This window comes from Haliotis asinina, chromosome 16 (assembly GCF_037392515.1).
Source record: "Haliotis asinina isolate JCU_RB_2024 chromosome 16, JCU_Hal_asi_v2, whole genome shotgun sequence".
Lineage (NCBI taxonomy): Eukaryota > Metazoa > Mollusca > Gastropoda > Lepetellida > Haliotidae > Haliotis > Haliotis asinina.
In genome coordinates this window covers 12,723,236-12,741,287 of record NC_090295.1, presented here as the reverse complement: position 1 = coordinate 12,741,287, position 18,052 = coordinate 12,723,236, and the positions used below count along the sequence as shown (strand labels likewise).

The 18,052-nt window shown below is 39.5% G+C and overlaps 1 protein-coding gene and 2 long non-coding RNA genes across 3 annotated transcripts; 2 read left to right on the top strand and 1 right to left on the bottom strand.

Annotated features, from left to right (window-relative positions):
• The first annotated feature begins 154 nt into the window (after positions 1-154).
• On the top strand, positions 155-3,387 carry LOC137267540 (uncharacterized). Its single transcript, XR_010955007.1, has 3 exons — positions 155-243; positions 2,322-2,575; positions 3,312-3,387. It is a non-coding gene; the product is annotated as an uncharacterized lncRNA (long non-coding RNA).
• A 1,308-nt stretch (positions 3,388-4,695) lies between these two features.
• On the bottom strand, positions 4,696-5,793 carry LOC137268942 (uncharacterized). The gene is made up of 2 exons (XR_010955056.1): positions 5,717-5,793; positions 4,696-5,051 (listed from the first exon to the last, which is right to left on the bottom strand). It is a non-coding gene; the product is annotated as an uncharacterized lncRNA (long non-coding RNA).
• Positions 5,794-8,238: 2,445 nt separating this feature from the next.
• Positions 8,239-10,248, top strand: LOC137268656 (uncharacterized). The gene is made up of 3 exons (XM_067803232.1): positions 8,239-8,288; positions 8,979-9,638; positions 10,159-10,248. Exon 2 carries the CDS (start codon positions 8,982-8,984, stop codon positions 9,606-9,608), a length of 627 nt encoding a protein of 208 aa, XP_067659333.1. The 5' UTR covers positions 8,239-8,288; positions 8,979-8,981; the 3' UTR covers positions 9,609-9,638; positions 10,159-10,248.
• Positions 10,249-18,052: the final 7,804 nt, after the last annotated feature.

Sequence of the window (18,052 nt, the reverse complement as noted above, 5' to 3'; positions counted from 1 at the left end):
AAAACACATTGTCAACAAATCAAATCAAATCTGTGGCGCATAAGTTAAGTGTTCCCGTGCTCACTGACGTGTATATATTTGCTTCGGATAATGGCACGTCAAACGTTTATGCCCGAAAGGCACAAATTGTCAAAGTAACATGACCTCGATATCTCATTTGTGTGCAAGCATAAGACATCTACTGATTTGGACAGATTTTCAGGGTTTCCATAATCTTCGGCAAGTTATTCGGTATAATCTTCGGTAAGTATTGTTAAATGTATTTAGTTTCCAGAAACAAATAATGTGTGATACAATATATACTCATCGAAAGAAATAAGGGAACACATGAAAGTACAAGTGTCCCTTTATTTACTTCCAGAACTTCACCCACAGTGATACATACCTTGTGAAGAAACCTGGAAAAGAATAAAGGAACACTTGCGCATTCTCATGTTCCCTTATTTGTTTACATGAGTATACGTTTTTTATTTCAGATTTTCTTCTTTTTGTTAAAACTTTGAAAACAACAGTTCACCTTGTGAATATTTGTTATATCTGAGTAAGGAAATAGGTGTTAGTTATTTAATGTTTGATGATACATTTGGCTTACTTGGCAATTAGTTACTGTATAATTTCACTGTTTTACACGTTTATACTTTCTAAAATATGAATGAAATTTTAAGACCTAAACAGACTTAGATGGGTGTAAAAACATACAAAGCAGTGAAAACTATATGAAATAATGAAGAACAAAATAGAATTGTTTAACGTTTTTTTTAACGTTGGGCAATTCCGTGCGCCTGATATTTGCAATTTATTACTCCCCAATGAAGGAACAGAGGTAGCCAGGATGTTCTTGAAAGGCTTTTAGAAACTGAACGAGTATTAATACATAACGCGTTTTATGAATAACAACTCCTATTATTATTCTTCGTTTCCATAAAAAGTGTCATGCATTCAGGTGCTGCCATGCATTCAGGTGCTGCCATGCATTCAGGTGCTGTCATGCATTCAGGTGCTGTCATGCATTCAATTTGGCACCATCAGTTTCATCGTAAACTGGTTCGCTAATGATCATATTGCATCTACATATGTTCAACATGTAATTTCAAACTGAGGCAACAGATGTTTGAACAAACCTTGCGCATATAGTAGGCCTTCTTACTCAGAATATAGCCCTGTTTCTTGTAAATCGGATGAGATTGTTTTCCAAGGTCTTTGATTGGTTTGTATGTCACCGATCACTGGCTTCTAGCTGCAGGTTTCTACCAGAATCGATTTTATTTCTAGACCTTCGTGATATTGTGGAAGATTACAAACAACGGCGAAAAGCAACAGTCATTTACAAACTCTTAGGCATACATTTGTCTGAGAAATGAACTTAAAACGCGGCTTCATAAAATCCATGACCTTTCAGATCGCAATCATTATCAGACAGTTGGGGACACTGGGGTAGTTCATATTAATGGCGTCTACTCGTCAAGCTGACGACCCGGGTTCGATTCCCCACATGGGTACAGTGTGTAAAGCTCATTTCTGGAGTTCCCCGCAATATTGCTCCAAGTGGCATAAAACCATACTAGCCCACTCATTATATTTTGATAAAATAAATTATTACTCGCCCGTTGAAGATACTGCAGTGTAATATTGTTACGGCAATATCGTACTAGTGTAATACCGCTTGACGTGTGACGTCAAAATGGTTCAAAGTTGTGACGTCACAATGCTAATGCCAATGTCGCAATTTTACTAGACCCTGCTTGACTCGAGGAAAGCTGAGAGTCCTCACACTGTAGCGTTTTTCGCGGCAGTTTCTGTCAATTTATGTTGGCGAGCAATAAACAGAATACAAAACTCGCTTCCGTGAAATATCATTTTTATTAAACTCGTTAAAGATTTAGTATCAAATCATTAACTCGTTTAATAAAAATGGTATTACACGGAAGCGAGTTTAGTATCCTCTATAGATGTTACAGATATTTACTCGATGAACCTCATTATCTACACGGTTCGAAAGCTGCAAAATGTCTTCAATATGAAGGATCGGCTTTATTCTCAGCCTCCAGGTGTTGATTGACAAACATAGTAGTAGTGAGTTTAGTTTTACGGCGCACACAGCAGCATTCCAGCTGTATGGCGGTGGTCTGAACCAGACAATCCGGTGATCCATGCATAAGCATCGACCTACACAGTTGGGTTACGATAACACGTGCCAACCAAGTCAGCCAGCCTGACCACCCGATCCCTTTAGTCGCTTCTTACAAGGATTGGTTCCTGAACATTAACGTCTATCTACAGTGATTACAGCTAATCATTTAAAAAAAGATTTTCTTCGACAGATTATGAAGTTTGAAGTGTGGTGTACCTTGGCAGTGCTGGTCTTGGCATGTGTTCTGCAAACTACCGAAGCTGTGACAACTACTGAAGCTATATCATCATGCCCTGGAGAGAAGCCCTATAAACCCAGGTCCGCCATTGCTCTTGAGAAGTTCGAGAGCCAGAAGGACAGAAGTCCAAAGTCAGAACATCAGCGTCCGTACTATCCCCGCAGGAGAATATTTAACGGAGCGGCATACCTGTAAAGAAAGAAATGGTACGTGTACATCCAAAATCGACCCCAGGACTTTTGTGAGCACCTGGATGCTTGAAGCATTACGATCCGTAGCATTTGTAATACCTCCTTCAGTTGTTACAATATGCTACATTAATGTGAATGATGTAATAACTATTTCGTGTACATATGTATTTTATAAACGTCTTTTGAAATTGTTTATAAAATTGTTAAAAGTTTCGATATATCGGGCAGAGACCCGTTTCACAAAACTCTTGTAGCCTAAGATCTCGTTAGTTTTCTCGTAGCCATTGTACCTCCTATACTGTAACACGGGAGCTACGGATGCTACGAGAAAACTTACGAGATCTTAGGCTTACGAGAGTTTTGTGAAACGGGCCCCTGATTCTGTGTTACATGTACACATGAACAGAAGGTACTTACCTTGTAATTGTGCAAATTTACTAAACTGTGAATATTTCTTCTGGACCTGTGAAGGTCCCGGGGGAGAATACGCCTTCAGCAACCCATGCTTGACATAAAAAGCGACTATGCTTGTCGTAAGAAGCGACTAACGGGATCGGGTGGTCAGGTTCGCTGACTTGGTGGACACATGTTATCGGTTCCCAACTGCGGAGGTCGATGCTCATGTTGTTGATCACTGAATTATCTGGTCCAGATTCGATCATTTGCAGACCGCTGTCATATAGCTTTAATATCACTGAGTGCAGTGTAAAACTAAGCTCACTCACGCTCATATTTCTCCGTTTATCCACAGATGAGCTTCAACATCAACTTAGGGGCAGTGTCGTTTTTACAGTTGAGTGAACTGTCAAATTAGCGAGATTAATAAAGATTATAAAAATTGCTGTGCTCTTTTTTCTGACACTTTTTATGTTTGAGAAGCCGATTAATGGTGCCCAAAGAGATATTGCTGGACTATTTCAAAAAGCGGCGTAAAATTAATTCACTCACTCACTCAATTATAGATGTAACAGTTGCACGCCGCCACGAACGATATTTCAGTTATATCACAGCGTGTCACCTTGGAATCACTCACATATAGAGTAAGCTCATGTCTTAGGCGTACAAGACTGGTTGGCCGCACCACCGCGGTGATTCAAGCTTTAGGTCGGCGGTTTGTAAATCGCGCTCGCTGACTACGGCCATGCCAGTCATTAAATGTCGTGTGTGGTAGATCAACAAACATTCTCGTTGATTAGTGCACTCTCTATTGCCAGTTTCTGATTTTCTGTTAAACACGAAATGCTGAATCTATCCTTCGCATGCTGATCAGATAACTCCACGGCGGCCGCCACATTGGATCTAAGTCGGTGGAAGACGTATTTTGATTGGATAGAAAGAAGTGACAAATCTCGTATTGCGATGTTTTGTACAATCTGGGTGGGATTTTACGAGAACCGGGAAATATGACCGTGTTAGAGCTGAGGTAACATATATAGGAAAATATGATAGGAATAACCTCTGTGGGAAGAGAATGCAGGAGGGTGTGCTCTGAATGATCGAATTTAAATCAAATGAGATATAAAATCCTTTTCATACCCAGAACATAGAAGATGTCACTCAAACATCTCCTTACTTCATTACTTAGATCTACTGATAACGTAAATTACATCAAATTGTGGGATGTCTTAAGAAAATTGCATACTTGTTATTGTGTGCAATAGAAACTTTCGCTGAAGCACCACAGACACACAGACGCATGCACGCACGCACGCACGCACGCGCGCGCACACACTGTAGTTGAGAGGAAAAATAAGACATCATTTCTTCTTTGGTGGTGAGGTTTAAGTTCAAGATCATAAATGTAATATCCTAAATTCTAATAGTATCCCAAGACATAACAAAAGAAACAGCTGGTGGCTGGTTATATAACAGCTAAGCCCAGAAACACGTATAGTTAAATATATGCAGGAATGTTCAATGCTGCATTGAACACGTGTCACGTCACCCTATTGTCATCTAAGGCAACGAGGCAATTGAACACCAGGGTCTAGAGTTTGAAGCTCCCTCACCGCTAAGATAGTTGCAAGTTAAATGTTAATTGTATGGTACTTACAACTATATTAGCGCTATTTTTTCCGATTTCCATGCAATAGCGTGTTGGCATCAACAACTGTATACAAATAAAAGATCACACATTTTGACAGTTTTTTTTATTACAGTCTGAATGTGCCAGACATATAAAGGCGAAGTCCTTCTTCTTCCTCACCATGCCCGTGGGGGTACTCTCAGGCGGGGTGTGTCATACTTGTACCCCCTCCTGTAGAAAGGTCGTCTTGGGTAAAACCTCATTGGTCTTGGATAGAGTTTCGGTTTGCTCTCCTGACAGTTAGGTTCAATAGGCTTGATGTTGTCCTGAGCAAATTCGTTTAAAATGTCGAATTTTGGCGGCCATTTTCCACAGTCAGGATCTGTACGGTAGTTTAGGTTCTGTGCCGCAGTAACTGCGACCGTGAGAACGACGACGAGAGCTACAGCCCGCAGATCCATAGTCCTGGAAGTACATCACAATGACACTACAGATACTAATTTCTCAGTTTCTTGATGTCTTTGTCACTGTGGTGATATCTAGCGACATATTACTCATTATCTGTCACTGAGGATCAACGATCATTAAAAGTTACATTTACACATATTGTTTAAAAACATGTACTACTTGGCATCGACAAATCGATTTATTTCAGGATAAATAACATATCATCAGCACACCTGCATCCATATACCAAATGTAACTGTATACATGCTGACATGTTTTTCGACAGTGATCATGTTTTTACATACAAAATTGTGGCAACAGTTGTCTGAGATTTAAATTGAAATGTTTTGACTAAGCACCATCCCTCATCCCTGCACACACACGCACACACACACACGCAGAGAGAGAGAGAGAGAGAGAGAGAGAGACGCACGTGCACACACACACGCCCAGACCTTGGACAGCAATCCCTGTGTGAGAGTTCACCTCCTTCAAGTTAACATTTTCATATCAAAGGTTATCAAGATTATTGCATACAAATGAAATAAAACTAGTGCTTGCTAAATAGTATCACTGTGATTTTTGTGATTTTACAACCACATTAATGTCACTACATCATCATCAAATGAAAATATTAGATATATTATCTGAATGATGCATTTCGAACGCTGAAATGGACTTACCTGTGTATAAACGCAATGATCTGCAATAGCCTGCTTTCAAAATAGTTGCATTGGTTTAGTGCTGAACACAAGGTTATAGCAAGTGTGATATGAAACTCGGGCACCCTGGGGCATACCTCATTTATGACGAAGCATCTTTTCCTTCAAAGTATGTTAATGTCTATACTTTATATACAAATAATTTACGAATGGCGCTCAGTCCACGTTATCTGTAAGCAATCAAATGGCTCTATTTGTCCGTAAATTATTCAGTCAGGGGACTGATTTTATCACTAATGATGAGTTAGTGCACTGCCGGTTTTCTTTCCTCATTTTAAACAAACAAGGCTTGTAGCACAGAGTTAGTGAGTAACGCCTCATCAATAAAACATACACATAAAACATAGGTAAAGAGTAATAAAACGTGGTATGCATGTCATAAAAAACAAACCGAAACAAACCTGCATAATGACCTACTTTTAAGCCGATCCGAATGTGTGTGAAAGTGTGAAAATGAAAATCGACGCCACAAACAACTCTGGTTACACTGAATTCCAATTTCTTGTTTCAAAAGAAACTGTCATTTACAAATACATATTAATTCAAAACTTTAATAACACCGTATTTCTATATTTTATGTCGAGGTCCGTTATATCTTCGTCTGATATCAGCGCTACTTCAGTTAACACCCTAGTATTCTGATATGAGCAATACTTCCGTTAACATCCTATTCTGATATGAGGGGTACATCCGTTAACACCTTATTTTGATATCAAGGATCCTTCTTTAACGCTCCATTTTGATATCAGGGATACTGCTGTCAACACCCCATTCTGATATCAGGGGCACTTCTGTTAACACCCCATTCAGTTAACACCCTATTTTGATATCATGGACCCTTTCGCTAACACCGTATTTGTACATCAGGGATTCCTCCGTCAACACCTTCTTCTGATGTCTTGGACATTGCTGTGAACACACTGTTTTCATGCATTTTATTCACTATATCCTGCTATACCGGTGACCACTGAAAATCATGATGAACACCAGGTGTTTGCGAAAAAGTGTATGACTTCTTTCGAAGAAAACTTTAGGAAATTGTTAGGCTTTGTCGAAGTGCCAAAGTGCATCATTCGTAACTAGTAGAACTGTAAATAATATCATGGATCACCATATGAATACTAGAAGATCAGCTACCTTCAGCTACCTTAAAACATAAGCAACGATTTCCGTGTCCACAGCTGTCAAAGTGAAAAGCAACGTCAAGAAATGGAATGTGCGAGAAATAGGTGGACGAACGAAATACAAGCTCACACGTAACCTGGGCCCTGTTCCTCAAGGCGATCGTAGCGATACGATATTCTTAACTCCCATACTTTAACATAGACTTACGACAGTCGTAACTCCCATACTTTAACATAGACTTACGACAGTCGTAACTTCCATACTTTAACATAGACTTACGACAGTCGTAACTCCCATACTTTAACATAGAATTACGACAGTCGTAACTTCCATACTTTAACATAGACTTACGATATTCTTAACTCCCATACTTTAACATAGACTTACGACAGTCGTAACTTCCATACTTTAACATAGACTTACGACAGTCGTAACTCCCATACTTTAACATAGAATTACGACAGTTGTAACTTCCATACTTTAACATAGACTTACGACAGTCGTAACTTCCATACTTTAGCATAGACTTACGACAGTCGTAACTCCCATACTTTAACACAGACTTACGACATTCGTAGCACTACGGTCGCCTTGAGGAACGGGGCCCAGGAATGTATAATATAACTACGCACTTACAGTTATAATAGCTTACAGACATTTGACACACTCTGAGTTACCTAATATTTTAGTCATTTTGAATTTGAACCCTTGATCTTGATCAGAATGGGATTGGTTGCCAGTGAGAGAGTGAGTTTAGTTTTACATCGCTCTCAAGCTCTTCCAGCTATATTGCGGAGATCTGTAAATAATCGAGTCTGGACTAGACAATCCATTGATCAACAATATGAGCATCGATCTGCGCAATCGGGGACCGATGACATGTGGCACCCAAGTCAGTTCGTCGCCTCTTACGACAAGTATAGTCGAAATTATGGTAAGCATGGGTCGCTGAAGGCCTATTCTATCCCGGGACCTTCACAGGTGATCGTTTACTAAATTGTAAACGATCAAGTGTAAGTCCTATAACGTAGCTTTTCGTCTATAACTCCAACAGGATTGTTTATACATTCGAGTACACAAACATACGTCCGAGTTATATCATCGTGCAGAACTGATACGTGTTAACGTTGTACAACGGCGAGCCGGTTTCGACTGAATTTCATGGACACACACACAGTCCCACTCGCATAACGGCATTCTTTTTGCAAATACAAATCAACGCAACGTATAATCTGAGAGCTTATCGGAAAACAGTTGAAATACCCTCTGGCTCGTACTCAAAGGTCATGTTCACGCCTGGAGAAAGACACGTTATTCAGAATCCTAATTACCATGATATATTTGAGTATCTTAAAAGCCACAGTCATTGATTCTCTTCTTGTAAACACCGGGCAGATCGAAACCCGCAGTAAGTAAACATCGCCTGTACATATTTGATATAAAAACATTGAAATGGAGTAACGGAGACAAGCCTTCGCGGCATTGTCTGTTTAGACAACATAGGTCACACGATGCTTGATGGACTCAATTAGTGAGGCATCCATATACCAGTTAATAATTTGTAAACTCAGGTAAGGACTGATGGATCAAATCTAGAATTGTGCAAAATAAATTGATTTAACTTTCAGGAATTATCATATATGAACTGTTTCATGTATTCAAAGAAAAACATAGCTTTATACCAGATTTTCAAATCAGTACCATTAAAGAATTATTAGAGTAAACTAGCATTTATAAACACGGTATTTCGAAATTTGTATGTTGCCACAAAGGCACTTTACTCATATCTCAGTATTTAAAAATGTCGTCCTCTTCAGCAAACCGACAAAAAGACAAAATGGTGGACCAGAGGTCAGATGTTTAGCAACGTTTTCAGCGTTAAAGGGGCGGTGGGGTAGCCTTGTGGTTAAAGTGTTCGCTCGTCACACCGAAGACCCGGGTTCTATTCTCCACATGGGTAAAATGTGTGAAGGCCATTTCTGATGCCCCCCGCCGTGATATTGCTGGAATATGGTTAAAAGCGGCGTAAAACCCAACTCACTCGCTCACTCAGCGTTGGAGCAAATTGTTGCTAACAATGTATCTCTCACGTCCGCAGAACATGACGAGGCTCTGGGTCCTGGTTGTCGCCCCCTGCTTAGCGTTGACAGCCGCAACCTCGATGGACGATGGTTACTATGGTGGTGGAGAGACATACTTAGATGTCAGACAACCACGAAACTATTACCCATACAACACATGGGATTCTGAAAGTTATCCCAGAGATCAACCTTACGACCGCACTGGCGACCAGAATGGCCTTCAGTTGGAATTTAATGGCAATCTGAAAGTCTACGGAAAGGACGTCAAACGTAGAACCTTTAGCCAAGTAGGAAAACTTTATGACACCCTTACGGGCTACGATGGCCATGACGGCGGGTATGGTGTCTACGACGGCAGAGATGGAGGCTACGACGGCGCGTATGCTGCCTACGACGGCAGAGATGGAGGCTACGGCCGCGGGTATGCTGTCTACGACGGCAGAGATGGAGGCTACGACGGCGGGTATGCTGCCTACGACGGCAGAGATGGAGGCTACGACGGCGGGTATGCTGCCTACGACGGCAGAGATGCTGGCTACGATGGCGGGTATGCTGTCTACGACAGCAGGGATGGTGGCTACGACGGCGAGTATGGTGTCTACGACAGTAGGGATGGTGGTTTCTGGGACTCTGAAGGTGGCTACTAGCATGGCGCAGTTTGGTTGTAAAATATAATGGTATGTGTACCCCCGTTGCTAAGAGTCAAAATGTGATGACATTATCAGTACAGTCGTGTCACTTGTCGCCCATTTCTTGATTGTCTGGTCAAGAGTCAAAAACAGGTCGCCGCCAAAGGCTGTGTGCAATCAACGCATACACTTTCGTGAAAATTACGCATATTACATTTCAGTGTTATCTACAAGCGTATTAAGTAGTCATAACAATGACAATCATATCACATGGATGTTCCTATAAAAATAATGCTATTTATCTTACGATTCATGCATAATCCATCATGGTCGGTGTTCACTGTTCACTTCACTTCAGGGTCGTATGATTCTGAAAAAGCCCGGGCTTATACATGGTCGTTCCCAAAAGGTTCACCAAGCCTTCAATACTGTGTAAATATAAAGCTTTGCTACCTATCGGGCTTACACGAAAAAAGATTGTTTGCGACGCTTCTGGTCGGCCATTACGTAATGACGCTGTGACAGCGCTATGAATACTTATAATAAAAACACGTGTCCTTTTTTTCAGAGGACCTTTTCCTGATACCTCGCCATCTTTTGACCACTTCATGTATTCATGTATTTACACAATGGGAATATATGATTTGATATTCAATCATACCGGTGTACTGTTTTGTATGTAAACATAATGTATACACGTAAAGGGAAGACGAAATTAATGCGGGGCTAATTAAATATATCATACGCCTGATAGGAAATGATTTTGACAGTATTGCTGTTCACCCAGCAGAAAATGGGTACCCGGTGGGATAGGTCATGTGACTCAAATTTTCTAGCGCATTGTAGGCAGTCATGTTATCCCGGGTAATAATGTCTTGTGTTTGTTGATAAGCAAATCTGGAATTTAGCGCTATAAATGGACAGATTGTTAGGCACAAGATGTCAAAACAGGCATAGAGGGGAACAACCGACAATCATAAACGACGTTTGCATTCTTTCTTCTTCAAAACAACCTGATATAAAATCTCAATAAGGACGCGATCACATTTACTTTAAATGGGGTTAATCGTTGGTACTGTATACCAGTTGCTTGTGCTGTGATCCACACATATAAATACTTACGAAATAGCTGTTACTATATCACAGTTACTTGTGCATTGATCCATACATAGCCACGATATGTGCGTAATTGTCCCGTTATCGATCAGTCCTGTGCTGCGCCTTGACATGTTAAATAGTAGGGGTTGGATAGTAGACCAGGACTTTGTCTGACCCGCAGTGGGGGCCTGTGGACGTCACGGTGAACCTTGAAACGTTGTTATCAATGGAAATACGCTGTATCACTAGCGTGTTATACCAATGTCAGAATGAAAGTCTCACAGTGTGACTTGCATAGAGGATGCGAAACGACCTTCCATGCAATACCACATTTATTAAACGTGTTAAGGATTTGGCATCAAACGAGTTAAAGATCTGGCATCAAACGAGCGAAAGTGAAAGTGAGTTTGATACTTAATCTTTCACGATTTCATTTAAAAATTGTATTTCATGGAAGTGAGTTTAGTATTCTTATTTACTGCTCTCCAACATAAATTGATAGAAACTGCCTACAATTTTCCGCGAGTCAAGCACTGCGACAGAGGCAAAAGCATTGTGACGTCAGAACTGTATGACGTCATACACTGGCGGTAATACACCAGTGTATATTCTGCAGTATCCTCCACGCGCGAGTAATAAAAGACACATTGTAATATTACTGTTATATTTATATCATCGAATTAGGAGAGAACCGTACTGTGTTGGAAAATCTGAGGTATATAACGAAATTATAATAGCTCTAAATTTGATTTAAAACCGAACGCGCAGCCGAAGTGTTATATACCTCTGAATGACTTTGATTAACCAATCACAATCCAGTATTTAAGTCACGGGAGAATATATATATATATTACACAATCAATCTTTATGAGTACCAATCTTCCACGATCACGAGTCATACATTTAAATATTTTTCATAAATACCTGCTCGCATCGACAATTTCATTCTGAGGTGTTTTTTCCAGGGGCTTAAGAGTTGCCCTGCAGAAATCTGCTGAGTCAGAGATTTGTGCACCTTTCTTCCAAAACGACGCTACTGCAGACTGAGAGTTCATGGTATACATCAACTTAGATATAAAGGGAAACGACATAACCCTTTAAGTATCAGCGTGAAATCTCTTCTTAAAGATGAGTTGATTGTATGATTGAGACTGTGTCATGAGTACACGTATGTTTGTATGTGCCGCTCACCATTGTTGTCGATAATCCAGGGCACATACGATGACTGAGGATGTGTTTAAGAATAAGTGTCAAACGGCGATGAGACCAAGTGTTAAACTGAATATCAAGAACGGTGAGAGGCAAAAGCTAGGGTAACATGTTTACATGGAAATAACGTCTCATTCGAACACACAGTTAGCCTAGTGGCTAAAGCGTCCGCTCGACAAGCCAATCGTCATTCGATTCCCCACATGGGTACAATGTGTGAAGCCCATTTCCGGTGTTGTATTGCTGGAATATTGCTAATGGTGAAACACCATACTCACTCACTCACAACAAGCGGATCTGCTGAGACAGCTGTGTAAATAAAATATAATTAGTGATTTAAACATTATGATTTTATATTGAACGAACACACAACACAGTTTGGCCAGGTTACAAATCAGTCTTGGTATTAACGTCTATTCTACCATGACTTCAGTAAATACTGGATTGTGATTGGTTAATCAAAGTCATTCAGAGGTATATAACACTTCAGCTGCGCGTTCGGTTTTAAATCAAATTTAGAGCTATTACAATTTCGTTATATACCTCTGATTTTCCAACACAGTACGGCTGTCTCCTAATTCAGCAATTTCAATAAATCTCTTCATGACTGCAAATCAAGTACATGAAAAGGATAGTACTTGAAGCAAATGCTGTTAAGTGTGATAGTGTGGCAGGCACACCTAACAGTTAATAACCGTTCATCGACTGCTTCATATATTCTATTGTTAAATCAGTTGGAAGAGATAAAGCTCGGTAGATTTCATAGTGTCCGTTGACACATAAACACTAATGTCAGTAGGTAAAACATTCGAAGTATTTTATTGTCAATACTACCCTAAAAATGCAGTCCTCTGGAAGAACGTAAGTACCTAATTATCACGTTGTATTTTTCAAAAATGATGAAGATCATTCAAAAGTCTGAGGATGTTTTAAGAATGTAATAGTGATTAGTGATTCATAAGTATATTATATAATCGATATTGTACACTCGACTTTGCAGAAATGTGAAATTTGCTATCTGTTTCAGTACTTGAAGAAGTATACTAGCTTTCAGAATCAATAGATGGTTGCCATGTAGAGTTTATGCATGTTTTAGCAAAACACCAACATCTTTAGGCACTTTTCTTTCTGAAACGGTAGTGAGTGAGTGGGTTTAATTTTACGCACTCAGCAATACTCCAGCTGTATGTGTAAATAATCAAGTCAAGACTAGAAAATCCAGTGATCAACAGCATGAGCATTGATCTGCACAATTAGGAACATATGACATGTGTCAACCAAGCCGCACCACTCGATCCCGTTGGTCGCCTCTTATGACAAGCATAGTCGCCTTTTGTGGCAAGCACGGGTTGCTGAAGACCTATTCTATCCCTTCTGAAACAGCAGGGGCAAATGGGGTACCCCAGTTCGCTCGTCACACCGAAGACTCGTTCAATATAAAATCAGAAGATCAGCATGACACGAGGCTTTTGAAATAAAAGAAAAAATGTCACAGTACTTAGTCTGTTCAAGCCATTCGAGAGCCAAACCAAACTGCATACTATTTACCACATGACGACACAAAACATCTATAACATGCCTTTTCGTGGAGCCATACACGACACTAGGGCAGAAAACCAGCTGGAGACATGTCTTTATAAGCAACAAGAGCAGGACTTCTTAGATTTCGCGGAGATTTTGTTCTATTCCGTCCATGGCAATTAATCAGGTAGTATCCCGCTCCACATTTTCAGACGTCTCAGCAGTATCCACATTATAGGTCACCTTATCAATGATCTCCTGGGGGCATTTCCCACAAAGTGTCAGAGCTGTGTCGTACCAGAATGACCTCATCGCTCCTTTTATGAATAGATCTTACCCATGGTCAACTTTTGTACATGTGTCGGTCTATCATGCAAGTAATCTACAATTGTTACTACATTATCGAAGTAGATTTGGACCAAAAAACGTTTCAAAACAGGACCCGGTCGAAAATGTAATGAATTAACGTCATGTTTACTCAGGATTACATTTGGATGAGTTCCAATACTATCTCGCACATGAAAATAAGTACCTTGCGTCACAAGAATGCAGTGGGATACAAAAATATCGGTTGGAAAGAGTTTTAATGGATTAGTATGGGAAACTGGTTATGGACAACATTAAGAAATGAGCAAGATCTTTTATGGATAAATCTTCTATTTAATTCTTTAATTCTTTATGATGCTGTCACAGCATCAACTCACAGTTCACCTGATGAAGGGGTCTAAAATGACCCCGATTTTGTGTTTCAAATAATTAATAAGAAGATTTATCCATGAAAGATCTTGGTCATGTTTACAACTACTAAATGCCGCTAAAAGACAACATTAAGAAATGATAGAATAATATCCATGAACTACAAACACTATACACAACAAATACTTCCGCACGATATCTAAGAAACAATTATTAATACGTGTCTCTATTGACAATATGGTCTCTTCCAAACAGAAGGCTGTGAGTGAGCGAGTGAGTTTATTTTTACTCCAATTTAGCAATATTCTAGCAATGTTACAGCGGGGGACACCGGAAATGGGTTTCACACACTGTACCCATCTGATGAATCGAACCCGGGTCTAAGACATAACGAGCGAACGCTTTAACCACAAGGCTACTGTCCCAAAAGAGTGTGTTTCAAGTAAAGGTAATAGTGTATATAAACAAAATTAATCATTAAACATTATTACCAAACTTCACGAGTGACTGATACTGCAGTTTATTTAAAGTGGTGACGTCACCAACTAGTATTTTTCTGGACAGAGTTTTTTGGTAATGGGCCTACAAGGTCTTATCTAAACAAACTGTCGCCAACTATTATAACCCAAAACATTTTTTTTTCAGATTCACTGGGCTCTTTATTTAGATTAATTGTCCTCAAGTGGTATAAATCTGAAGACATATAGATTTGATAGGTGTTACGAGTGTGTATTTTCTGCATATTTTGTTATTAAGTAATAATTATTATTGGGTCACAACGTTTAGTATTTTGAATAATAATTATGATGGGTCACATTTCGTATAACAGATGGTCAGCATTTTTAAGAATTTGGTAGCAGGCTGTCCGGACATTATCTGCCCTTGGTTTTCTATTTTGTTAGTTCCGGGAGACTGCTAGAGATTTCTACAGTGTTGGCGATGGTCGTATGTGCCCGAACTGACTGAGTATATGTATAAAAGCTAGTTGCCGTGTTGAGACTGGGACACACACGGACATTCACTGGAGTTTACATCGCCAACAAACCCGTCAACGCCTGTCATACCGCTCCCTGTGTTTACATTCTGCATAACTGGTGAGTTTGCTATATTATATTTCGTGACCCATTGCCTTAGATTTTGTCTCATTTGTATTGAATTTGAAATCAGTATCTTGAAATTGACTTGTGACTTTGTATAACCTGCTCTCTTTACCAAATAATACAAAATTCGAATGTTTTTTTACTTGTCTATGTTCTGTTTTGCTGGTTCACAGGGAATTTCTTACACCGTTTGTCACGGCAAATTCTTAACCGTAACAGAGGGCCCTTTACATAAACTACACACACACACACACACACAAATAATGAAACGCATAGGTAGTATTTCGAATATGAATCACTGGTGTCTGTGCAAACAGTATATCTATGATGAACGTTGTGTGCAACAAACATTTCATGGTCTTTGTATTATTGCGTTTATACTTTATACTGAAGGTTTGATTTGTTCATTCTTCCAAAAAGGGTCTGGGGGTTCAATGCTCTTGCGACAGTTGACAATCTTAAATTTGGTGTTAACATCATGCCTAGACTTTCTGAGGCTCAGCGCATCAATGCGATTGGTCATTTGTAGGCTGGGGAGTCTCAGTCTGCGATTGCAAGGCAACTTAATGTGTCACAGAGTACCATGGCAAGACTTTGGCATAGCTACCAGCAGCAAGGGTTACCACGTGATCGCCCGAGGTGAGGTCGAGCCGTGTGACCACGCCCGCTCAGGACAGGTTTATTCGGTGGCGACGTTTGCGGAACAGGTTCACCACAGCATTCTCCACAATATCGTTAGTGCCAGGACTCAGAGCAGTTTCTGACCAGACTGTGAGAAACCGCTTACGTGAGGCTGGTATTCGTGCAAGAACACCTTTGTTAGGACCTGTCCTTACACGTCAACATCGGCAACAACGCAGACAGTGGTGTCGCCAACATCTCCCGTGGCCACTGCAAAGTACCACGCACATATATACATACTTCACAGTTTTGAACTCTACGGAAAATTCCCTGTTTCCTGATAGCACCCACTTTTACCTCAGACCAAGCTAAAGTGCTTAAAACTGCCTTTCATAATAGGCATAATCGTAAATTTCGCCATTTTCACACTATACCATATTGCGATTCAAAGCGTTGTTTGCTGTATGTTTTGAAATGCTGATAATCGGATAATTACTGGGAGTATTGAATTTCAAAAATAGCACATTAATGATCACTGAAATCAAGTTTTCATCTAATGATAATTCTGAAACGTCGCCGATGAACCCAGAATCGGTTGGGATGTTTTAGAAAATACACGTACACGAACGCCGAAGTGCGCTTTCCGCCATATTGGTTAGTGTTTACAAAATCACGTTTCGAGAAGGCCGGTATTGAGACGCCTATTACAGCACGTATATTTCATAGTTAGGTGCGACAAATGAATCAATGAATTCCCCAAACATCTTAGAATGAAATTACAAATGGTCTTTATCACCAATACCAACTGTCTAGATAAAACGAAACGAAATATGCTTGGTATGAAAACGAACACTGTGTTCGAAAGACAGCGCTTGTTTGAAATGTAAACAAAGAAGAATTCTGATTTTACAGTGCTTAGCGTTTTGGGAAATTTTCCAGCATCCAACCGTCTAATCATTGCGTATAGTGGCTCAATACGCTTAGAATAATCAGGGAAAGAATATCGTAGCAAGAAACAGCAAATGAAAAATAGATACAATGCAATCATTTGATAATTCATAAGAAAATGTAAAACATTTAGTGCAGCCTGACGCCATGACTGGCGCAAAATCACGCAAAAGACAACGGTAGATCTACTTGTCGACATTTCTGGCTTCTTCTGTCATTTACAATATAAACGATATAACAATACACAGATAGTCAGAATAATTCTGATTACTAACATCTCACATTTATACACAAAAGATCCCTGAATCAAGCAAAAAGTCGTCGCAAAAACCTGTGTAACCTTGTCAGCGAAGCCGCCATTTTGAAAGAAATCGGTCATCAGTAGTGATGTCACACGTCAACATTGTTGCACATGTTAGGCAATTTCTTTGAGATGAAGGTCGGTTGAACAAGAGTAAACACAATGCCCATACCATTCCGATTGCACTTTTAGTATTGTCATGTATATTTTGCGCATCGTTCAGATATTTTTTCATGAAATTGATTTCAGTATCTACATATATCCATGTTCAACACCATATCATGTGTGGATATAAGGTATCTGTTTTTATTTTTTGAAAGCTTTTGATTGTTTGAATAATATTTACATGGGGAATTGACTCAGTAAGTGTATTATACCACATTTTAAGCCTCTACACAAGTGTTGGAAGATCACACGTAGCCATTGCTGCAGCATGTGCTTTAGTTCCCGTGACGTGCAATATTCAATACGTTGGGACAAATATTGCAGTTTCATATCAACAGGTTAATAAACAGCGATTTAATTCCAACTTATAAGTAAAACGGATAATATTAATGAAAATGATTTGTACATTTTATCAAATGTAGGGACACACATACTACTATTTAAAGGAATTGTCGTGTTCATTGTATTGGTTTGTGTCGTTTTTATAGACAAAACTATTATGAATATTAATTGACCAGGTGCGAGTTTGTCAAAACGTTTCATGATTCATTATCATTGTTTTTAGATAATAAAGTCAGTTCAAATGCGATTGAAATATATCTGATGGCAGAATGTCTCACTCAAACAATATTTATACGGAAATTGTTAAAAATATATAAATCAGGTCAAGTCTTAATTTGGACAAGCCTTACGTCCATTTTCTAATACTTCTTTACTGAAAAAGCGATCTCTTTACCTTTCATTGCATACTTATGAAGGGAATTGATTTCATAATCATGAGAAGAAAAGTCTTTTTCCTAAAT